The 25,050-nt window shown below is 44.9% G+C and overlaps 1 protein-coding gene across 2 annotated transcripts in view; it reads right to left on the bottom strand.

Annotated features, from left to right (window-relative positions):
* Window positions 1–1,761: 1,761 nt before the first annotated feature.
* COA8 (cytochrome c oxidase assembly factor 8) overlaps window positions 1,762–25,050 on the bottom strand; it is a 35,407-nt gene continuing 12,118 nt past the window's right edge. Inside the window, exons 2-5 of one of the 2 annotated variants that reach the window (XM_072762419.1) lie at window positions 15,671–15,868; window positions 14,325–14,388; window positions 5,588–5,678; window positions 1,762–2,141 (exon numbers count right to left, since the gene is read on the bottom strand). In XM_072762419.1, the coding sequence (XP_072618520.1) occupies window positions 2,036–2,141; window positions 5,588–5,678; window positions 14,325–14,388; window positions 15,671–15,868 (459 nt within the window). In that variant the 3' untranslated portion in view covers window positions 1,762–2,035. The remainder of the gene's footprint in view (window positions 2,142–5,587; window positions 5,679–14,324; window positions 14,389–15,670; window positions 15,869–25,050) is intronic. The other variant, XM_072762420.1, reaches the window with a different exon arrangement.

Raw genomic sequence — 25,050 nt, 5'->3', positions numbered from 1 at the left:
TTTATTCATGAGACACAAAGAGAGAGGCAGAGACAGGCAAAGGGAGAAGCAGGCCCCATGCAGGGAGCCCAGTGTGGGACTTGATCCTGGATCCTGGGATTCACGCCATGTGCCAAAGGCAGACGCTCAACTGCTGAGCCACCCAGGCGGCCCAAATGATTTATTTATCTATTGGAGAGAGGGAGGGAGGGAGGGAGGGAGGGAGGAGCAGACTCCCCACTAAGCTTGGAGCCTGACAAGGGCTCAGTCCCAGGACGCTGAGCTCACGATCTGAGCTGAAACCAGAGTTGGATGCCCAAGTGACTGAGCCACCCAGATAGTCCATTTGTCTTCTGCTGTTACTATGGAAACTCACCCTCAGAATCTTTAAGAATTGATGTGCAAGAAGAATTAGAAACAATGCCACTGCAAGCTGCTATTTATTGCAATGTCACACCATCCAGGGCAGAGACGATCTTCAAATAATCTTGAAGTCAGTGAGTGAAGTTGACAGGATAAAGGAAGAACTAAAAGCTCACTTGGATGCTTGTTCTCCCCTTCCCTTGTTTCTCTGAGGACACACAGTGTCACACACCCTGGCGACAGGCTGAGAATCAGAGTTCAGCAGAGGTTTGGTGTGAATACATGATAGGACATTTCTCTTGTCAAATGCCACGTTCCATGCTGCTTGCTGCATGTGCCGCACCCTCTGCGGCCCTGGATTAGCGAGCACAGAGCATGACTATCCCCGTGCAGGTTCCTGAGGTGACGTGGCACTGGGCAGTGTGCAGCACGATGGCTCTCCTGGGCAGACATGAGGCTGACAAGATTCTCACACATACTCCCATTCATCTGCAGGCCCGCAAAAGCCTCCATGGAAGGGGAGGGGGTGACATGCTTCCTCTGGCTTCTGAATTTTCTCCTTGGAAATCATCTTTGCCGGCAGCAGCTTAGAAGCCACAGAAGAAATCTGGAATCATGACTGTATTATCATGCCTCACTCACAGTAATAGAAATTGTTTCTCAGGTGGCTCATCTGTCCTCAGAGGATACGTTTACTGATAAGACCTGGCTCCAAAGGCCAGTTCCCTCTTGCCAAGGCAGGTGTCCTCTCCGGCAGCACTGTCATGACCCTCCCATGTCACAGGGCTCCAGAATGTAATACAAAGAGACCCTCATCATTTTAGAAGAGCAATGTTACTTTTTATTTTTATTTCTTTTTGCAATGTTACTTTTTAAGTAAACTCTACCCTCAACGTGGGGCTCGAAATCACAACCCCAAGATCAAGAGTCACACACTCTACCGCCTGAGCCAGCCAGGTACCCCGATACAATCCTATTTTAAATAATGCTGAAATGGGACGCCTGGGTGGCTCAGAGGTTGAGCGTGTCTTTGACTCAGGGAGTGATCCCGACTCAGGGAGTGATTTGAGTCCTACATCGGACTCCCCATATGGAGCCTGCTTCTCCCTCTGCCTGTGTCTCTCATGAATGAATGAATAAACAAACAAATAAAGCAAGCAAGTTGAATTAATTTATACATTCACTCATTCATTCATTTGACACAGAGCGAGAGAGCGAGCACGCACAGAGGCATGGGAAGCAGCAGGCAGAGGGAGAGGGAGAAGCATGCTCCCTGACGAGCAGAGAGCCCAACTTGGGGCTTGATCCTGAGACTCCAGGATCATGACCTGAGCCGAAGGCAGCCACTTAACCAACTGAGACACCCAGGTGCCCTATATTGTTCTATTTGAAATTGGTAGAATTCAAAAACACAGAACATAGGTACACAGTGCTTGGGTTTTATTTAATACCACGTTCACGACCCAGGGCCAGCTTGGAATCCACAGTCAGGACAGAGTCATAAGGCCTGTAGCTCAACAGGACTGCCATTCTCCCAGGCCACCCTGGGCTGACATAAGCCAAGGGGCTCCCATAAAGCAGGTGTGGGGCTCAGTTCACTTACAGGTGTTTAGAGCCTTGTAAAACAGACTCCCAGAGAAGCTGCTTCTCCTGGAAACTCCCATGCTGGAGGTGGGTGGGTCAGGGTGAGCTGCTAGGTGCTGCTCTTCTTATGCTTCGGTCTAAGCTTGTTCCAAACTCTCTCCAGGGCCACTTTTCCCATGAAGAAGGTAATGGCAAAATTACGCTTGTACCAGTCTCTACAGAGAAACAGGATAAGCACATGTGATGCACCCCAGTAACGGAGGACTAGCACCCAGGCCTCTGAGGAGAGTTCCCAGCCCACAGGCAAGTCCTCCTGACTACCCTCCCCTTTCCTGTCTCTTTTCTGCCCTTGTTTAAGTTAAACTGGCCAGCGCAGCCTTCCTTCCTACCCCCAGAATTTCCTAAGGCTGAGAATAAGGCTCAACAAGTGAATGCCCAGTGTACCCCAACCCCCACCTTTTCCCATTTGCTTCAATCCTCTCTGTTTTTTTGCTAAAAGACTCCAAAAGAGAAGCCTGGGGCCTCCAGAGTCCCATGGCATTCTTGGAGAGACAATTGTGAGTGATGGGGGCGTGACCGCTGGGCAAACAACTGGCAGGGCTCAGTGAGGACCATCCTGGTTTGGCACCTTATTTGCATAAGAAGCACATGACAGAGTATTCCATCATGAGAAGTCCATTTACCACGAGTGCCAACATCATAAAGCTCCACATCCTCTTTGTCTAAATGATCTGAGCTTTTGCAAAATCTGTGAAGAGAGAATTCCAGAGCTTCTCATACAAATATTGGGATGGAGTTCACAGTCACGGGCTCACTTGCCCATGAGTTACTTGCTGTACAAAACATGTCGAAAATTGCAAATTCACCCACTGCTGAACGGGCCAGGCTTGGAAAGTTTCCACAACGGAATGCACACATTCCAGACCCTTAGTGCTAAGCCCCGGGACGCTGAGATGCCAATAAGTACCAACGCTTCTCAGCCAAATGAGCTAATGAATGAACATGGACTCAAAGGATTTAGTGGGTCTCAGCGCAGAAGGAAAGAGACTAAGAGCTCAAAAGAAGCAATGGCAAGAGGTAAAAACTCTTGTTTTCTGGAGCCTTTGTATTGTCTGGATAGAAAAACCCCTCTCCTCATGAGAATGATCTTTTTTTTTTTAAAAAAAAAAAAAAACATTTTATTTATTTATTCATGAGAGAGACAGAGACAGAGGCAGAGGGAGAAGCAGGCTCCCCACAAGGAGCCCCATGTGGGACTTGATCCTGGGACTTTGGGATCATGCCCTGAGCCAAAGGCAGACGCTCAACCACTCAGCCACCCAGGTGTCCCCATAAGAACAATCTTATGTTTCTATCCACATAAGTGATGTTATAAACCGGAAGCAGTGCCTTAAACAAAAAGGAAAGGCTTCCGTCTCATCAAGATTAAAGTTTTTATGTTACTAAGGAAGAGCCAGATTCCACTCCACCAACACTCTGACACAGTGTAGGGAACCTCAACTTTTCCCATTTCTATAGGGAAGACAGGGGCAGGATGTGGTGTGGGCACAGAGGGGAACGCAGTAGCTCCTCTGCCACCTGCCTTTGTGTAACGCTGGTCCTCGCTGCTCTGAGCCCCGCACAGCACACACCCAGCTCACTGGAGATGAGGTGTGGTACAAACATGCTCCGGGTCCATATGAGAAAATCAAACGTCTGGGGAAATATAACCAATACTGGCTTGACTGCGTAACTTAGCTGGCTCTCATGACTGCATTAGCGCCACTACCCACCTGCTGCCAGGCTGATCGCTCTGCCTGAGTGCTGATCTCTTGTGCTTGCCCAGCCTTGGCCACTACCAGCATCCTCTAGATCTTATCTGCCCTGCCTGACTCTGCTGCTCTTACTTTTCTTTTTTTAAGATTTTATTAATTCGTGAGAGACACACAGAGAGAGAGAGAGAGAGGCAGAGACACAGGCAGAGGGAGAAGCAGGCTCCATGCAAGGAGCCCAATGCGGGACTCGACCCCAGGTCTCCAGGATCACGCCCTAGGCTGAAGGCAGCGCTAAACCACTGAGCCACCCAGACTGCCCTGCTGCTCTTACTTTAAAGCAAATCTCAGGATGCCTAGGTGGCTCAGTGGCTGAGCATCTGCCTTTGGCTCAGGGCGTGATCCTGGAGTCCCAGCATTGAGTCCCACATCAGGCTTCCCTGCGAGGAGCCTGCTTCTCCCTCTGCCTGTGTCTCTGCCTTCTCTTTCTGTGTCTCTCATGAAGAAATAAATAAAATCTTTAAAAAATAATAATAAATCAAATCTCAAACATCATAGCCTATCACCTGAAAACACACATCATTATGTATTGTTGAAATCCTTTTTAGAAATGCATAACCACAAAAAAAAAGAAATGCATAACCACAATACCATCATTTCATTTGATAAAATGAACAATAACATATCGGTACAATCTGGTATACAGCCACTATTCAACTTCCTCTGACAAAATATCTTTCACAGGTGGTCTGTCTGCATCAGGACCCAAATAAGGACCACACACTGCATGAAGGCTCTTTTATTCTGAAGCAGATCCTCCTCCTGTTTAAAATTCTAGTTACTTGTTAAGACCGGATCGTTTGAAAAAAAAAAAAAAAAAGACTGGATCATTTGTTCTCGCAGAACCTCCAACATTTTGGGATTGTATATTCAGGCTATCATTTTTAACACAGTCTCCTATGAACCCCTCTCACTCCTCACCCCATACACCCTTTACCTTTTTCTTGTGAACTGGTAATAAGTCCGGAGGTCTGCCTAGATTCCTCTCCATTTTTTTAATAAGAACATTCCGCAGGTGGTATCGCGTACTTCAGCCTGCATCTCAGAGGCATGCAGTGGTAGCTGCCCCACTGTGTACAGCAAGATGCACCGGGGTTCAAAAGCAATCACCCTGGCCTATGCATTATAAATCCCCGCCAGCTTTCCTACCTAATGGTTTTAGCAGCTATGAGTGACTGTTGCCCAGACCCATTATTTCATTGGAAAATGTTAATTTTCTACCTCTACCACTCCTTCTGCATTAGCTGTCACCCTTCTACAAAGAAAATCCTTCTTCGTGTGGTTACCCTGAAATACAGTCGATGCAGGAAAGGTGTGTGATCTTTGTTTTCCTTTATTCATCAATTTTCAGAATAATGAGTTGGCAGCCTAGCAATATCCAGAGGTGATTGTCACCTTTTCAATACTCGTGATTGCAAAGATCTTTGCATATTTGATATATTTTTAGTCCACTGTGGTCATTTCCTTTCTGCAGCCGATGTGATCTCATCTTTGGCCTATGGGATCCCCTTAAGTTGGCTCTTATGCTGTTCTCATGTGACCCTGCTGGTCTCTGAGCCTCCTCACTTTCAGACACAGGGTGTCTCGACTCATCTTGTGCTGTTCCCACCCCAGACCTGCTTCTCCAAGGAACCCAGTTTCCCTTTAGTGGAAAATGCTGTTTAGAACCCACTGTCCAAGCATGAGGGGTACAAATATCTTTGTCAATTTTATTTAGAAGTGTAAAAACTAAGTTTCCAGCAACATCTACCCTTAATATAAACATGAATGTCACTAAATTCAGATAAGAAAATAATCCTACCCAATATGGATAAGATATTCAAAATTTTAGGAAAAAAGTAAACACTTACCTGTTATAATACATGTGCTTCTGAAAATTTTTACTTAAAAATTCCTTGTAAAAGTCAGCCATTTCTTCTGCATCTAACGTTGCTTTTTGACCTGAAAATTAATTTCAATTTAAACATTAAGACCTAAGGGGAAGGGACCTACAAAGTACTACTGATCTAATAGAGGTCACCAAGGTTGCAGGATACAAGGTCATACATACACCAACTGTATTTTTCTATATACCAGGCAATAAACAATCCAAAAATGATATTAAGAAAATAACTCCAGGGGCACCTGGCTGGGTCAGTGATCTGGGGGTCATGCAGCTCTTGATTTGGGGGTCATGAGTTTAAGCCCCAGAGTTTATGTAATTAAAAAAAACAAAACAAAACAAAAAAACAACTGGGGCAACCCAGGTGGCTCAGCGGTTTAGCGCTGCCTTCAGCCCAGGGTGTGATCCTGGAGACCCAGGATTGGGTCCCACGTCAGGCTCCCTGCATGGAGCCTGCTTCTCCCTCTGCCTGTGTCTCTGCCTCTTTTTCTCTCCGTGTCTCTCATGAATAAATAAATAAAACCTTAAAAAAAAAGTGTATGTGCATGTGTGTATACACATAGGGCATATATTTATGTACATATATACACACATACACGCACACACACGCACACACACATATATTAAAAACATATATTAAAAAAAGAAAAGAAAAAAAATAAAAAAAGAAAAGAAAACAACTCCGTTTATAATAGCATCAAAAACAATAAAAGAGGGACGCCTGGGTGGCTTGGCAGTTGAGTGTCTGCCTTCAGCTCAGGGCATGATCCTGGAGTCCCGGGATCAAGTCCCACATCGGGCTCCCTGCATGGAGCCTGCTTCTCCCTCTGCCTATGTCTCTGCCTCTCTATCTCTCTGTGTCTCTCATGAATACATAAATAAAATTTATTTTTATTTTTTTTTAATTAAAAAAAATAAAAAGCCTAGGAATCAATTTGAGAGGAAGTGTAAGAGCTACACACTGAACTATAAGATGCAGCTGAAAGAAATGAAAGAAGACATTAACAAATGGAAAGACATCCCACGTTCATGATTTTTAAAACTTCATACCACGGAAATGGCAACATGCCCCAAATTGATGTGCAGGTTCAATACAATTCCTATCAAAATCCCAGCTGGCTTTTTGGGCAGAAATTGACAACCAGATCCTGAAATTCATATAAAAATGCAAGGAAATTCAGCAGCCAAAACAATTTTGAAAAAGAAGAACAAAGTTGGAGGACTCACATTTCACAACTTTAAAACTTACTACAAAGCTACAGTAATTAAAATAGTGTGGTACTGATACTGGCCTCAGAGTCCAGCAATAAATGCAAATAAATGCAAAAAATTATTTTCAGTGAAGGTAACAGAAATTCAATAGGGAAAATAGCCTTTTCAACAAGTGGCTGAATCCCTACATCACACCATACACCAACACAACCTCAAAATGGGTCAAAGACCTAAATATGAGAGCTAAAACTAAAAAATTCTTAGAAGAAAACAGGGGCGTATCTCCATCTCCTCAAATTAGGCAGTGTATTTTAGATATGACATCTAATATACAAGCAAAGAGAAAATAGATGAATTGGACTTCATCAAAATTTAAGACTTTTGTGCTTCAAAGGACATTATCAAGAGAGTAAAGAGGCAATCTACAGAATGGAAGAAAATATTTGCAAATCGTCTACCTGATATGGGTCTCACATCCAAAATCTGTAGGAAACTCTTAAAAGACAACAAAAAAGAGAATAACCCATTTTAAAAATGGGCAAATGACTTCAATAACACCTATTGTCTCCAAAGAAGACATACAAATGGCTACTAAGAACATGAAAAGATACTCAGCATCACTAGCCATAAGGGAAAATTCAAATAAAAAGAATGGTAAGGTACCATTACACACCCACCACGACACTTATAATCCTAGACTGTAATTTTTGATGGCTAAATAGTAAGAAATCTTGATGAGGACATGGAGAAACTGGAACCCTGACGTCTCTGCCTCTCTCTGTGTGTCTCTCATGAATAAATAAATAAACTCTTTAAAAAATAAATAAATAAAATGTGAATTTTATGGCATGTGAATTCTAGCTCAGAAAAGAAAAAAGGCGGGGCACCAGGGTGGCTCAGTGAGTTGGGCATCTGCCTTCGCCTCCAGTCACTATCCTGGGGTCCTGGGATTGAGTCCTGAGCCCCACGTTGCGCTCCCTGCTCCAAGGGGAGCCTGCTTCTCCTGCTGCTCCCTGCTTGTGATCTCTATGTCATATAAATAAATATTTAAAAAAGAAAAGAAAAAAGAGGCTTAGGGAGAAAAATGACCTCCCTCTATCATCTCAATCATTAGACCCGGATAGTCCTAGTGTAGCTCAATTTCTTCGTGACTAATGCAAGCCCAGGTGTGCACCTACCAATGCACATCATGTGTGATATGCTTTATGTCTACTCCAATGCCTTCTTTTTTTTTTTTTTTTTTTTTACTTATTTATTCACGAGAGACAGAGAGAGAGAGAGGCAGAGACGCAGGCAGAGGGAGAAGCAGGCTCCATGCAGGGAGCCCGATGTGGGATTCGATCCTGGGTCTCTAGGATCAGGCCCTGCGCCTAAGGCAGGCACTAAACCGTTGAGCCACCCAGGCTGCCCTACTCCAATGCCTTCTGAAGCTTCTGAGAAGAAATGTGAGCAACCTGAGTAAGGGAAATGGAATACTTTCTCACCCTGAATGCATCCTGGTTCAAAAGCCCATCCATCCGCCCTGGCCTGGGGTAAATACCAGCCTAACCATCCAATCTCTAAGCCACTGAATCAGGTAACACATTAGGTGCTGGTGGGGACTAATGACACATAGGGACTGACCTGGCCACCTCCATGGTGCTCCCTGTGTGGTGGGAGATGCCAACCATGACACCCACCCTCAGGGCTACCCCATCAGATTTTAAAAGGCCACCAAGGATAGGAACCAGCCTGCCAATGAGGGCAGCAGCAGGTTCCCCTGAAATGGGACCAGAAAGCATTCCACAGGCCAGTCTCAGGACACACAGCAATGGCTCAGAGTGAAGGCACTCTGGTTCTGAAGCCTCAAGCCCCAAAGAGGCTCTATGATCTCTGTGGGAGCCTAGAATCTGTCCCCAGGGGTTCCTCTACATGCAGAGGTGCCCACATTCCAGCTCCTACCTCTGGTTTAGCATGCTTGCCCTTGCAGATCCTGTCTCCAGGTGGAGGCCATGTTTCCCAGCTGCACAGCTGAGGTCAATGCTCCAACTCTTCAGGATTTGGGGGAGACAGAGCTGGGAAGGTAACCCAAGAGCCCGTTTCCATAGAAGCAGGAGGGAAGGTAGCTGACCTTTTACACATACAACATGGAAGCAAACACTCAGATGACAGGGCACAAACGTGTGTCTGCCCCCTCAGAGAGGACAAGCACACATCCCCTCTACATCATAATGGAGGGCCTGCCTAATAGCAAGGTGTTTGCATGTCCTCACTCCTCTCACCCAGCCTTCTGCAGCTCCTCAAAACCTCCAGCTGAGAGCTCTTCCCTTATCTAGAAAATTCTCTCTCAAATCTCCCCAGCTGCCTTCTCCTCAGGCAGGCCTTCTCAGATGCCCTGTTACAATGCCCACTCCCCCCTCTTCCCTGTTCTTCTTCCAGGGGCCGACACACCCTAAGAGTGAAGCGAAGCACATATTCACAAAGCTGCCACCCCACATTAGAATGTCATTCCATAAGGGCAAGCCTACAGCTCTGTCTCATCCATTATGAGGCCCTGGTGCCTAGCTTGGCACATGGAGAGTACTGGGTAAATACTTCTAATCAACAAAGAGACAGATGCTAAGTGGGACAAGAAAGAGAACTAGCTGCCTGAGAAGGGGAGGGACGCCCAAGGTTCCCAGGGAAAGTGACATTTAAGCTGGGTCTTACAGGGTGAGTAAGAGCCCACAGGGCCGAGTGGAGAGAAAATGGGTCCCAAGCCATGGATCAGCATGGAGGGAAAAAAGAGTCCGGAGAGGCACAGCTGTGACTGAACAGAGTGAGTGAGGAGGAGGGCGGGCAGGGCTGGAGCACGGTGAGGGCGCCAAGGAAGGGAGCCCCTGGCTTTAGGCAGCCCGAGGAACCACGCGAGACTGAGAGCATGAGTGTCTTCTGCACAATGAGTGCTGGAGGGAGACGAATGTGCTGCCCAGCGCATCTCTCTGGCCTCGCGTTAGCACGTGAGGAAGTAAAGACGTGCCCCAGTAGCAGCGCTCGGCGGCCCCACTCAGACAGAGCTCCGTCCCTCGCGGGCAGACGGCCCAGACGTTGACGCCTCTCGTACGTGGAACGTGGATCACAACAGCACACACCGTAAGGCTGCCCTGAGACAGGAGTTGAAGCCAGTATGACGGGCAGGATGGGGCCTGGCACACAGCGCTCACTCCTTTGGTACGTGCTGGCCAGACTGCAGGAGCCGCAGGCTCTGAGGACAGGTGTGGTGCAGCCTCCAGCTGCCGGTCTAGTTTGTGTCTTGTCCAAACACCCCAAAGCCAGAGCTCAGCATAGAGCAGAAGCACCAGAAATGTCTGCTAAGTAATTCAGTTCCGTGCCTTCCAACACTGCACTGTGCTGCGGAGATTTAATAAGTTAAGCAGAGGAAGGCGGATGGAAGAGCCGAACTCACTAGACGTCCACTGAAAACCCAGGGGGCTCATAAATACCAGGCGACTTAAAGTAATCCCACCTCAGCGCGTACTCTTCCCCACTGCTTGAACACTTACTTTAGCAACTAAAGAAATTAGAAACAAGAATCTTCCCACTGCACCGCCGCCCTACAAATAAGACTTAATTTGGGGACAGGTAGAGCCAGAATCCTGGTGTCCTGCTTTTTGCACCGGAAATTCAGTCATTTTTCTACATTGCTGCAGAAAGAGGGCTGGAAACTTTCTCCCACCACTGACCGCCTACGGGCGCTGTACCGCACTGTACCTCTACCGGCACGGAGGCCGCTCACCGCGGCCATCCCGTGAACTCAGTAAACACAAAACGATGCCTGGGGGCTGTTCCAATGACACTGCAATCTGCAGTCCCATTACTCACCGACAGGTACTCTGTTATTTCTACAAACTGGTTCATGCTCTTCCCCGAGACTTCCCTGGGCACCTCTGTTCTATCATCTGCTCTTCGTGTCTCACTTGTTTCCTGGACGCTGACCCTTTGTCCAGCCCCCTGGTCTACACTGTCCTTGTGATGCCGCCAGGCCCCATTTCCAAAGGGGTAGCCATGCTCACTCAATACAATCCCTGAGCCTTGGCTGGCCTCTGCTGATTCCAGGGCACCTCCCCACCTCTCCCCCAGCCCTGTCCTTGAACTAGGGCTGTATACTGAGAGGTGGAGAAAGCTCATTTATAGCAAGAGAAGGCTGAGGTGTGGGCTAGAGAGCTGTTTTTGGCTCCAGTGGCTGACAGCAGGCCGCACTTGGGCCTGAGCTAACTGTGTCCGCCCCACCCCCCGCGCACTCCTTTACAGAAAGATAGGTCAAAAGGAATCCTCCTGGGGGTGCCTGGCTGACTCAGACAATGGAGTATGCGACTCTTGATTTAGCAGTTGTACGTTCGAGCCCCACGCTGGGTGTAAAGATTGCTTAAAATCTTAAAAAAAAAAAAAAAAAAAAAAAGACAGGTACCTGGGTGGCTCTGTTGGTTAAACATCTGCTTTTGACTCAGGTCGTGATCCCAGGGTCTTGGGTTCGAGCCTTGCTCTGGGCTCCCCATTCAGTGGGGAGCCTGCTTTTCCTTCTCCCTCTGCCATTCCCCCCCGTTTGTGTTCTCTGGCTCTATCTCTCTGTCAAATAAATAACATCTTAAAAAGAAAAAGGAGTCCTCACCAATACAGACGTCAGTTTTCATGTTCTCCTCTTCCTCTACCTTTACTGTCAAGCTTAAGGAATCATTGTTTCTCCAGACAATGGAGAGTCAGTTGAGTTCTGTTAAACTTTATACAACTGGGAGCAATGTATTTAACTTTTAATCCATAAACAACTGATTTTTAATAATTAACTTTTAGATTTATTTGAAATACATTTTTTTATAGAGGCCATGAATCTAAATTTACTTCTGGGCCAAAAGTAGTTTTTCCATTATCATTAATTAAATAAGCCTCCCCCTCCCTCAGTCCTGCGAGACCCCTGTACTCTGGCCCACTCAGGCCACACACCTATGTTACCCCCCATATTCCAATCACTGCAGCCTGGAAACTGTTTAAAAGCTGACACAGTGGGAACTTCCCTTCACCTGTCCCTTTCCTCAATACATTCTTTCCTGTTTTATTTCCAATTAATTTAAAAATCTGATTTAAGGCCAGCCTTTCAGTACATAGTAATGCCATCAATAGAAACCCTGTGGTGTTCATTACAACACTCAAAACAACCTTTCCCATCTGTTAAGAGAGTGGTTATCTCCAAGTAGACCCACAGCCTCCCTGGCCCTGCCTGATCCTGATGACAAACTCAAAAGGCTGGCATGCCCCTCCCTGAGGGCTGTGGCATCTCTGACCTCAGTCCATGGCCAGGACAGCACAGGGTCAGCTAATAGCCACTGTGGCAAGGCGACATCAGACAGGCCCAAGGAACCCAAGTCACTAGGCTAGAATCTAGGCCCCTCCACTTACTGTGTAATTTTGGTTAAATAACTTGCCTTCAGATTCCTCATCTCTAAAATGGCAAAAGTAGCAGGACCTACTTCATTGAGTCACTGTGGGAAATAAAATGAAATGACACAGGCAAAGGACTTAGCATAGTGCCCAGCACAGTCAGGATCTGAAATTATGTGCAGAAATTATCTACCTTACTGTTAGGACCCGGCACCCTTTCCTGCTAGTTCCTGCCCCCCAAGACAGTGCCTTGATAGGGTCCCTGCAGTCGACAGCCAACAGCAGAGCCCATCATCATCAGGGTAGTTCCACCTTCTCCAGCTCTTTATCCTAAACAGATCCAGGCATGGCCAAGCATTGGCAGGGAGAGGGGGACAGTGGTTTAGCTCAATGACAGACCTGGCTTTTGGGGCCAATGGTTTCAGATTTTCCATCAGAATAATGTTTTAACAGTAGACATCTGTTTAACAAACAGTATGAAATGTTATTCAGGCCTAATATCAACAGCAGGAGGAAATGAATAAAGGTCATATTGAGCACTAGATCTTCTAACCAAAAGAGAAAAGGCAGCATTGTAGGCAGAGGCAACTGAATGTGGCACAGCGTTCCTGACATATCACGCATACAGTGTGGGGGACAAGATGGGAAAGAGATCAGACAGGCAGGGGCCAGGGAGGCCGTCGATCCAGACCGAGAACACAGCTGTCATTCTGTAGTCATGGGGAGTCTAAACACCTAAGCTAAGCAATGAATGTCAAATCAGCATTGGGGGTAGGACCATCTGGCTACACTGTAAAGAATGAATTTGAGGCAGGAGTTGATAAACTACTACCTGCAGGCCAAATGTGGATTTTGTAAATAAAGTTATACTGCAACACATTCTTGCCCATTAGTCTATATATTTTTCCATGCCTGCTTTCACATTGCAATAGCAGAGCTGAATAGCTGAAACAGAGACCTCACACAGCCTAGAAAGACTAAACTATTTACTAACTCACCCTATTCAGAAGTTTGCCAACTTGATTCAAAGATTGGAGATTAAGGAACCAATCAGAATGTTCCTGCGGTAGGCACAGAATTAACCAAGGCCTGAACTGGGGAGCCTGGGTGGCTCAATGGTTGAGTGTCTGCCTTTGGCTCAGGGCATGATCCCAAAGTCCAGGATCGAATCCTGCATCAGGATAGAGCCTTGCATAGAGCCTGCTTCTCCCTCTGCCTATGTCTCTGCCTCTCTGTGTGTATAAAATCTTAAAAAAAGGGATCCCTGGGTGGCGCAGTGGTTTGGCGCCTGCCTTTGGCCCAGGGCGCGATCCTGGAGACCCGGGATCGAATCCCACGTCGGGCTCCCGGTGCATGGAGCCTGCTTCTCCCTCTGCCTATGTCTCTGCCTCTCTCTCTCTCTGTGTGACTATCATAAATAAATAAAAATTATAAAAAAAAAAAAAAAATGCCTGAACCAAAGTAGTGTTTCAAGGACAGAGGTGGTTAGAACACTGAGAAATGTTTAAGAGGTGATCCTGGTCAAGAAATGGGGGCAGGGGGAGCTTTGAGGATGACTCCTATGAGGTCTGCAGCTCCTGTGGGCAGGTGGGGCCATGAACTCAGGTCAGGAATGCAGAAGTGAAGCTGGCAGTACAGGACAGAAAGAGGCGGTGGAAGCCATGGGATCCAGGACAGAATTCCAAAGGTCAGAGGGAAGTCACCCATCAGGATGACCTAAAATCAGGAGGGGGATCCTCTCCCTAAAGAGAAAGGAGGGAGCAGGAGGAGGGCAGTATACACTCAAGAGCACCTACCCCAAAGGAGATCACAACTTGCCCCCTGAGCTTTCTCTCCTGCATCTGACAAGCTTCTTCTTCTTTTTTTCTTTTCTTTTTTTTTTTTTTTTTAAGAGAGAGGGAAAGGCAGAGGGAAACAGAGAATCTCAAACCAACTCCTCAGTGAGCATGGAGCCTGATGATTTGGAGCCTGATCTCACGACCGAGATCATGACCAAGAACTGACTACACCACCCAGGCGCCCCTGACATCCTTTCTTTTTATCTTCTCATGCAGTTACTGAAACAAACACAATGTGAGGAGAAAAAGGACAAATCAACTAACCTGATCCAGATCTCAGTTCCAAGCCTTTAGCTTTTAGTCTTGAGTGAATAAATTCTTCTTTTTCCTAAAAAAAAAAAAGACAACAATCAGAATGCCTTTTCTTCATCTTTTCATCTTTCCTTTGCTAGGACACAGCTTGAAGTATTCTGGAAAATCTGGATAGAGATTTCTGAGAAAGGACTCATCTCCAAACCTGCTTTAAGTCATCTGAATTTGGTTAAAAGTCCCATGCTTGAAGTAGGATTTGAAAACAAGATATCTAATTAACTTTGAGAGGCACTGTTTGTTTATAAACCCACAGAATAAGATAAATATAATCTGTGTGACACAGCCTGCCCAAACAGTTGGACATATAAAGCTTAAATGCATTTCTTCTGGATTAGAATATTTCTACTTTTGGGACACCTGAGTGGCTCAGCAGTTGAGTGCTTGCCTTCAGCACAGAATGTGATCCTGGGGTCCTGGGATCAAGTCTCACATCAGGTTCCCTGCGTGGAGCTTGCTTCTCTCTCTGCCTCTCTCTCTCTCTGTGTCTCTCAAGAATAAATAAATAGGGATCCCTGGGTGGCGCAGCGGTTTGGCGCCTGCCTTTGGCCCAGGGCGCGATCCTGGAGACCCGGGATCGAATCCCACGTCGGGCTCCCGGTGCATGGAGCTTCTCCCTGCTTCTCCCTCTGCCTGTGTCTCTGCCTCTCTCTCTATCTCTCTGTGACTATCATAAATAAAAAAAAATAAATAAATAAATAAATAAAATCTTAAAAAAATACATTGATTCTCAGAATGAAATCATATCATAAAAGGCCATATTTTCTTAAGATTTTATTAAAAAAATTTTTTTAAATTTTATTTATTTATTCATGAGTGAGAGAGAGAAAGAGAGAGAGAGAGAGGGAGAAGCAGGCTCCATGCAGGGAGTCGGTCGTGGGACTTGATCCCAGGTCTCCAGGATCAGGCCCTGGGCTGAAGGCGGCGCTAAACCGCTGAGCCACCCAGGCTGCCCAAAAAGCCATATTTTCATAAACATAAACACACACACATTCTAGTTCTGGCTCTGCTACTCCTTTTAACTACTTGAAAGTCTCAAGCTCTGTGATTTTACGATGACTGATAATTCTTATATATGGCTACAAAATTGATTTAAAAATTATATGCATACATACATGCACATATCTGTATATATGTATGAGAGAAGGAAGGGTGAGGATGGAGGGAGAGGATGGAGGGAGGAAGGATGGGAGGGACCAAGTGAGGACCAAGTACCAGAAAGGAAAAGACTAAGGATCTAGCACCCCCAAGTGGCCACCTGTGTTATTTCTTTCTCATTCTGACCTCCGGTCTAAGCTTACCTTTCGAAATGTCAAATTCTGGTTTGCCCAGAACTGTTGGTTCCATTCTTGTGTTTCTTGTCTTAATTGTCTTAGCTTTTGTTCCAACGGTGACTCACTTTCCGGGATGTAAAAGTGAATGGGTCGAAGGTTTGAATGTTTATCTGGGGGTCCTATCCAGTCACGGCAAGATTTTCTCGGAGGGCAGAATCCTGAGACCTTTAACGAAATGCACAGGAGGAACATGAACTAAACAAATACCTTGTATTATAAAATGAACAGTCTAGGTTTACTTAAATCCCTCATTAGCTTCCTCTTTTTAAGACTATGTGTCAGAGGGCAGCCCTGGTGGCGCAGCGGTTTAGTGCCGCCTGCAGCCCAGGGCTTGATCCTGGAGACCCGGGATCAAGTCCCACGTCGGGCTCCTTACATGGAGCCTGCTTCTCCCTCTGCCTGTGTCTCTGCCTATCTCTCTCTCTCTGTGTGTGTCTCTTATGAATAAATAAATAAAATCTTAAAAAAAAAAGACTATGTGTCAGAGAATATCTAAGTTAAAAAAACTATAATAAATATTATTAACATGAACACTGTACAGAACATGTTCAACAATGGCACCAGAGTAATTCAACATCCAAATGTAAAAAAAAATCTCAAGCTGTACTTTGTACTGTATACAAAACTAACTCAAAATGGGTCAAAGACCTAAATGTAAAATCTAAAACTATAAAACTTCTAATACAGTAAAAAATGTTTACAACCCTTAGAATAGGCAAACATTGTTTAGATACAACACCAAAACCAAATCCACAAAATAAAACAGACAAGCCAAATTTAAAAATGGGCAAAATAGCCAAATAAAACTTTCTCTTTAGAAGATATATAGATGGCAAATAAACACATAAAAGCATGCTCAACATCACTAGTCATTAGGGAGATGCAAATCAGGGGTGCCCAGGCGGCTCAGTGGTTGAGCGTCTGCCTTTGGCTCAGCTCATGATCCTGGGGTCCTGGAATCAAGTCCTGCAATGGGCCCCCCGCAGGGAGTCAACTTCTCCCTCTGCCTGTGTCTCTGCCTCTTTCTGTGTGTCTCTCATGAATAAATAAATTAAAATCTTAAAAAAAGAAACAGGGAAATGCAAATCAAAACCACAACGAGAGGGGATCCCTGGGTGGCTCAGTGATTTGGCGCCTGCCTTTGACCCAGGGCGTGATCCTGGTGTCCTGGGATCGAGACCCATGTTGGGCTCCCGGCATGGAGCCTGCTTCTCCCTCCTCCTGTGTCTCTGCCTCTCTCTCTCTATGTCTATCATAAAATAAATAAGTAAATCTTAAAAAACAAAAGCAAAAAAAAAAAAAAAACCACAATGAGAAACCACTACACATCTTTTAATATGGCTGAAACAACCAACAAAAAATATCTGACAATAGGGCAGCCCTGGTGGCTCAGCGGTTTTGTGCCGCCTTCAGCCCAGGGTGTAATATGCAGACCCAGGATCGAGTCCCACGTCAGGCTCCATGCATGGGGCCTGCTTCTGCCTCTGCCTGTGTCTCTGCCTCTGTGTGTGTGTGTGTCTCAAGAATAAATAAATTTTTTTTTAAAAGATGTAAAACAAGTGAGCTCTTACATGCTGCTGGCAGGAATGCAAAACGGTACAGCTACTTTGGGAAAAAGGCTGGCAGTCCATTACCCATTTTAAAACATAAACCCAAAAAAAAACAAAAATAAAAATAAATAAAAAAATAAAAAAATAAAACATAAACCCAACATACAATCCAGCACAACCTACTCCTAGACATTTATCCAAGATGAACAAATACATATGTTCACACAAAAGTCTGTATGTGACAATTAAAAGTGGCTTTATTTATAATCACCCAAAGCTGGAAACAGCCTAAATGTCCCCCTCACTGGTGAATGGAAAAACAAAGTATTGTCTATCCACACAATGGGTACTCTTCAACAATAGAAAACCACATGCAACATCGTGTTCACTGAAAAAGCCACATCAAGAGATTGCTTACTATAGGATTTTACCTATATGACATTGTGGGAAAGACAGGTACTGGGGTAGAGGAAGGAATTTTCTGGGCTGATGAAAATGTTCTCTCTCTTGAATTGTGGTGCTGGTGCATACATCTATCAGCAGTCAATGTCACTGTATATAAACTGGGCTTCAATAAATGTGATACTAAGGCACCCGGGTGGCTCAGCGGTTTAGTGCCATCTTCAGCTCAGGGTGTGATCCTGGAGTCCCAGGATCGAGTCCCACATCAGGCTCCCTGCATGGAGCCTGCTTCTCCCTCTGCCTGTGTCTCTGCCTCTCTCTCTGTGTCTCTCATGAATAAAATCAATCAATCAATCAATAAATAAATGTCATACTAAAATAAAAAGATCGGTTGGGTAACCAAAAGACTAGCTTTCCATTTGTCTATTAAAAGATCAATGGAACCAAAACTCATGGGGGGTTGGAACCCACTCAACTCAGAAATCTCTTCTATGTTATTAGTCTTTTTTTTTTTTTAAACACACTCTATTGACTGTGACTTTTACCTCCAACAGAGTTCCTCCCACGTTCCCTGTCTGCCTCAACAACTGGCAAACTAGCAGCAACAGAAAGGAGCAAACCATTGAGACACGCAGCAATGAGTCTTAGAACAACATACAGACTGAAAAGCCAGGCATGAAAGAGGATGTGCTGTGGAAATGCACCATGTGGCATTCTAGAAAATATTCCATCAGTGGTTGGCAGAGTTGAGGGTGAAAGTGACTGATCTTGGAGTGGTGACTGCAAAAACTCAGGTTTGTCAAAATTCATCAAACGTACACTTTAGGGACGCCTGGGTGGCTCAGCCGTTGAGCTTCTGCCTTTAGCTCAGGTCGTGATCCCAGGGTCCGGGATCGAGTCCCACATTGGGCTCCCTGCAAGGAGCCTGCTTCTGCCTCTGCCTATGTCTCTGCCTCTCTCTGTGTATCTCTTATGAATGAATAAATAAAATCTTTAAAAGCAAACAAACAAAAAGTACACTTTAAAGGTGTGTACTCATTTTACCGGATACAAATTATACTTCAAAGTCAATTAAAAGAATGGTTAAAACCTACAAACACCAAAAAAAAAAAAAAAAAAAAAAAGAACATAATTAATATTTCTTTTCCCTTTGGAAGACGCTTCACTCAAGGTATTTCAGTACTTCATAATCACCATTACAAGATGCAACTTCCAGGGAACAGATATGCAGACCTTGCAAATTTTATTTTTTATTTTATTTTTTTTAATTTAAAGATTTTCATTTATTTATTCATGAGAGACACACACACACAGAGACAGAGACACAGGCAAAGGGAGAAGCAGGCTCCATGCAGAGAGCCTGACATGGGAATCGATCCCAGGTCTCTAGGATCACACCATGGGCTGAAGGCAACACTAAACTGCTGAGCCACCCGGGCTGCCCAGACCTTGCAAATTTTAATATAAAGTAGATCTTGTGTATCTGGCTACTCACTGATACTTTAATTTGAAAAAGTAGAATAGCTAATAATTTTACAAATACAATGTGGCTAGCACTTAGTGACAGCCGACTTGGCCTGAGTAGCACGGGAAGGGAGAGACCCCAAGCAAGAGTTCATATCTGCTCAGCTCCACATATAATCCTCAGCCCTCCTGTCCCTGGACTCAACCCTTGACAATTAAGCTAAATGGGCAGCCCGGGACTGCCCCGAGACTCTCCAGCAGAGTCCACGCTGAGCTTAGGCCCAATGTAGAGCTCAATCCCAGGGCCCTGATATCATGACCTGATCCGAAACCAAGAGTCGGCCACTCAACCGGCTAAGCCACTTGGATGTTCCCCACCCCCACCCCAGGCACTATTTAGAAAACACAGCTTCTTAGTTTTTGCTTCTCTGGCTGCGCAAATCACCACGAACACATACCAAGCGCCCTAACACCCTGACATTACTGAAGGAGATTGCTACATGCAAAACTACCCATTGACATTCCCATTTCTCTTTGTCTTGGATGCTATGACCTTCCTAAATTTTTTAAATTCCCAAGCATTCTAAAAATAGGAAGAATTTAGAACATGATAAAGAAAATAGCAGGTTTGGTTGGGACGTGGGGTACAAAGCTTGCTGCAGCTACTTAGACTGAGCAGTTCAGAGATCACTGAGGGCATCTCAGGGTTTTATCAGCTCTGAAATCAGAGCCAAGTTCTACTATAAAATATGCAGGCACATCCATTCATGCAAAACATATTTTCCTTAACCTGAGAAAGTAGGCAGTTTCTGAGTTACGTTATAGCTCTTCCTTCAGGACAACACTGGCACTTGTAATATATTATTAAAAATCTGTGGTCTTGGAGTACCTGGGTTGGTTAAGCCTCTGACTTGGGTTCAGGTCATGATCCCAGGTCCTGGTCCCTACTTCGCCTTCGCCTTCTGCACCTCCCCCATTTGTGCTTGCTCTTTCCTTCTCTCTCTCAAATAAATAAAATCTATTTTATTTATTCATGAGAGACAAAATTTTATTTATTCATGAGAGACGCAGAGAGAGGCAGAAACATAGGCAAAGGGAGAAGCAGGCTCCCTGCAGAAAGCCCAACGCAGGAGTTGATCCCAGGACCCGGGGATCATGACCTGAGCCAAAGGCAGATGCTCAACCACTGAGCCACCCAGATACCCAAATAAATAAAATCTTTAAAAAAATAAAAACAAAAATCTGTGGTCTGTTAACCTCAGCATTGGTAATGTTACCATTGAAAAAACACCCTGCATCTAGAATAAGTGAATGAACAGGAAAGGCTGAAAAGTGATTTCCTCAGACTTTCAAAATGTTTCTTAGAAAAGTATCTTTTAGGGCAGCCTGGTTGGTTCAGCGGTTTACCACCACCTTCAGCCCAGGGGGTGATCCTGGAGTCCTGGGATCGAGTCCCACATCGGGTTCCCTGCATGAAACCTGCTTCTCCCTCTGCCTGTGTCTCTGCCTCTCTCTCTCTCTGCATGTCTCTCATTAATAAATAAATAAAAATCTTTTTTTTTTTTTAAAGAAAAGTATCTTTTAAAAAAACTCAAACTTGGGGTGCCCGGGTAGCTCAGTCAAGTTAAGCATACGACACTTGATTTCATCTAAGGTCATGATCTCAGGCTCCATGCTGGTGCAGAGTCTGTTTGAGATTCTCTCTGCCCCTACACCCTCCCAAAAAAGTAATAAAAATCTAAAAACTCAAACTGTTAGAGTCTTGACAGATCAGGTGAAAGAAGTTATAACATTTGAGTGAAAAAAAAAAAAAACAAATGATTGATAGAAAATGCACCATCCTTGCAAAGGAGTTGTAATGAGCTAAAGATGTGGTAACAATTGTCACAAAGTGGGATGCCTCCCCTGAAGTTCAAGCAACATTTCCAACGCAATGAGGATGCAGCAGGAGGAATGCAAGGAGGGATCCCCACTCAAGCCTGCTATGGGAGAACACAAGGACTCTGGGGCAGAAAGGACAGAAGCCTTTCTCTGCTGTGGCTGGGGGTGGAGGAGCATGGGGACAGTGGTGATGAATCGATGGAACTGCCCCGAGCCATGTGCTGGTTCGTGTTTAATAAGCCTGAGGGGGATCCCTGGGTGGCGCAGCGGTTTGGCGCCTGCCTTTGGCCCAGGGCGCGATCCTGGAGACCCGGGATCGAATCCCACGTTGGGCTCCCCGTGCATGGAGCCTGCTTCTCCCTCTGCCTGTGTCTCTGCCTCTCTCTCTCTCTCTATGACTATCATAAATAAAGAATTAAAAAAAAAAAATTTAATAAGCCTGAGGGACGAAGAAAAAAAAAAAAGCCTGAGGGACGTATATGATTGCAAGTATGCTAATATAAGGATGTGTGGTACACACTTTACAAATAATAATAATAAAATGATACCCTTCCACATAACCAATTAATTCTTACAAACTGTTTTCATTCTTTTAACTATGGCTTTGGTGAGAAACGATTCACATACTATAAAATTAACCCCATTAAATTATGCAATTCAGGGATCCCTGGGTGGCGCAGCGGTTTGGCGCCTGCCTTTGGCCCAGGGCGCGATCCTGGAGACCCGGGATCGAATCCCACATCGGGCTCCCGGTGCATGGAGCCTGCTTCTCCCTCTGCCTATGTCTCTGCCTCTCTCTCTCTCTCTGTGACTATCATAAATAATAAAATAAAATAAAAAATTAAAAAAAAAAAATAAATAAATAAATTATGCAATTCAGTGTTTTTAGCATGTTCCCAGAGGTGTGCAAGCATTGCCAATTCCAGAACCTTGTCATCACCCCAAAAAAGAAACCCTGTCCCTATGAACAGTCACTCCCCATTCTTCCGCCCCCAGTTCCTGGCAACAATACTCTACTTTCCGCCTGAATGGATCTGCCTATTGTGGACATTTCATGTTAATGGAATGTTACAACATGTGCTCTTTTGTGACTGGCTTCTTTGTGATTTCAAGGCTCATCCACGTTGTAGCACCTGTCAGTACTTCATTCCTTTTTAGGGCTGAACAAAATTTCATGGTATGGATTTTGTTTTTTAGATTTTATTTCCTTGAGAGAGTGCACAAGCAGGAGGAGGGGGAGAGGAAGAGGGAGAAACAGACTCCCTGCTGAGCAGGATGTGGAGTTTGATCCCAGGACCCCAGGGTCATGACCTGAGCCGAAGGTAGACTCTTAACCGACTGAGCCACTTAGGCCCCCTCATCGTATGGATATCACACATTTTGTTTATCAGTTCATCAGTTGAAAACATCTGGGTTGTTTCCACTTTGGGGTTATATTTTTAAAAAGATTTTTATTTATTTCTTTATTTTTGAGAGAGAGAGAGAGAGAGAGAGTGTGTACGCACTACCAGGAGGAGCACGGGGGAGGGAAAATCCTAAGCAGACTCTGAGCTGAGCACAGAGCCCAACATGGGGCACCACAACCTGAGCTTAAACCAAGAGTTGGACACTCAACCAGCTGTCCCATCCAGTTGCCCCTTTGGCTATTATGAATAGTGTTGCTGTGACTATTCATGCACAGATTTTTGTGTGGACACGTTTTTTCTTTTTTTTTTTTTTTTAAGAATTTATTTATTTATTCATGAGAGACACAGAGACAGAAGCAGAGACATAGGCAGAGGGAGAAGCAGGCTTCCTGCAGGGAACCTGATATGGGACTCCATCCCGGGACCGTGGGATCACGCCCTGAGCCGAAGGCAGATGCTCAACCGCTGAGCCACCCAGGGGTCCCTGTGGACACGTTTTCAATTCTCTTGGGTGTATACATAGGGTAGGACCACTGGGTCACATGGTAATTCTATGTTTAACCTTTTGAGAAATTGCCAAACTTTCCCAGCACAGCAACACCATTTTGCACCCCCCCCCCAACAGTGTACAGGGAAGTTTCCAATTTTTCTGTGTCCTCCCCAGCACTTGTTACTGTGTATTTGTTCTCACTGTAACCATTCTCATAGGCATGAAGTGCTATCTCATTGCAGTCCTTTCACTGATTTCTGCCAAAATCTTCTATTACTAGCCAACCCATGGTTGCAAGTATCTAGTTGGCATACTTCAGACAAAAAAGGTTAGTTGAGGGTCACTTGGGTGGCTCAGCAGTTGAGCATCTGCCTTCGGCCCAGGGCGTGATCCTGGAGTCCCGGGATCGAGTCCCACGTTGGGCTCCCTGCGTGGAGCCTGCTTCTCCCTCTGCCTGTGTCTCTGCGTCTCTCTCTCTCTGTGTCTCTCATGAATAAATAAATAAAATCTTTAAAAAAAAAAAAAGGACAGGATAAACATGAAACATGCCCTATCTTTCAATGACATGAGTAATTTCTTTGTTTTTGAGTACTAGGAGACTTCCTCAATTGGGGCTACAACAGACAAGATATACTTGTTAATTCAATCTATATTACTTTTATATTACAATTAACAAGATATACTTGTTAATTCAATCTATATTACTAACATTTTCTCCTTCACTTCCCTAAGACAAGACAATCAACAGAACAACAAATCAAGCCCTGATTTAGCACATTTGTGAATTTCCATGATGCAAATACTTCCACCACAGATAATTTCACAAATCCACAATTTCATGGTATTTCCATCATGTAGGTACAATGGTCATAAATAACCTCACAAGCAGAGATAATCGTAAAATATAGTAAAATAAACAGAAGTGATAGTTTAAGTATATATCTTTGCTTTTAATATACTTCCAGTATATAATATTTAGTAACAGCCATTTATTAGAAAAATTCCTGAAAACGGAAACAGGTGGCTCTCTTCTCTGAAGGGTTTGAGTGCTAGGTGGGTACTAGAACACACACCACACACACACTCCACGCGCTGGACCCCATTATTATGCACTGACCCAGGCACCCCAATTCCCTACTATCTTTTTTCAAAAAAGCATATAGGTTCCACACCACCTTAACCAGGTTACTAGAGATGGTTTATGGAAATGGTGGTCACAAAGTAGTTCAAATACTTATAGTTTTGTACCATGGGGAAGCCAGAAACTTCCTTCCTGCGCCCCCCTGGGGTCTGCAGCTAGTCCTGAGAGTTAAATTGATCTGAGACAGATCCACACAAGACAAGCACACAGGTCTCGTGTGTGCACAAGCCCCACAGGGAAATGAAGACCCAGACAGGGCCCACCGGCTTAGACACAGGTTAAACAAAAATAACCAACTATGAAAAAGTAACTGAAATATATGGGAGACTAGAGGAAGCTGAGAATTATTTTAATCAAGGTCTGTTCCTACGGATTTCTTTCAGTTCCTGGTGAAAAGGTTCCTCTCCTCCTGGGAGAGGGAGAGCATCTTTCACCAGGAGCTTCAGCTCCGGCGTCTTGGAAGAACAGGAGGAGTCAGACCATCCTTCCAGCATCTATTTCTCAAAATAACCCTTACGCCAAAGTGACCTGCCTGAGAGTAGCATATTCTGCTCCCCTTCAGCACTATAGGCAGCCACAGCTTACACTATTAGTTCACACACCTAGAATGGTTTCGTTTTCTTAAATATTTTTTAAAAATTTATCCATGAGACACACAGAGAGAGAGGCAGAGACACAGGCAGAGGGAGAAGCAGGCTCCACGGAGGGAGCCCGATGTGGGACTTGATCCCGGAACCCCGGGATCACAAACTGAGCTGAACACAGACACCCATCCGCTGAGCCACCCAGGCGTCCCTTTCTAAATACATTTATGAGAAAATAGATGAAACCAAACAGAACTTCAAAAATTATCAACATAATGAGCAAAGTTTATTTCCTATACGTTTTCTAGAAGGAAGCAAACATAAGTATATGGTATTAGAAAAATAATATGGGGGCACCTGGGTGGGTCAGTCAGTTAAGTGTCTGCCTTTGGCTCAGGTCATGATCTCAGGGTCCTGGGATTGAGCCCC

Source organism: Vulpes vulpes, chromosome 6, assembly GCF_048418805.1.
Source record: "Vulpes vulpes isolate BD-2025 chromosome 6, VulVul3, whole genome shotgun sequence".
Lineage (NCBI taxonomy): Eukaryota > Metazoa > Chordata > Mammalia > Carnivora > Canidae > Vulpes > Vulpes vulpes.
This window is presented reverse-complemented; position numbering and strand designations above follow the sequence as displayed.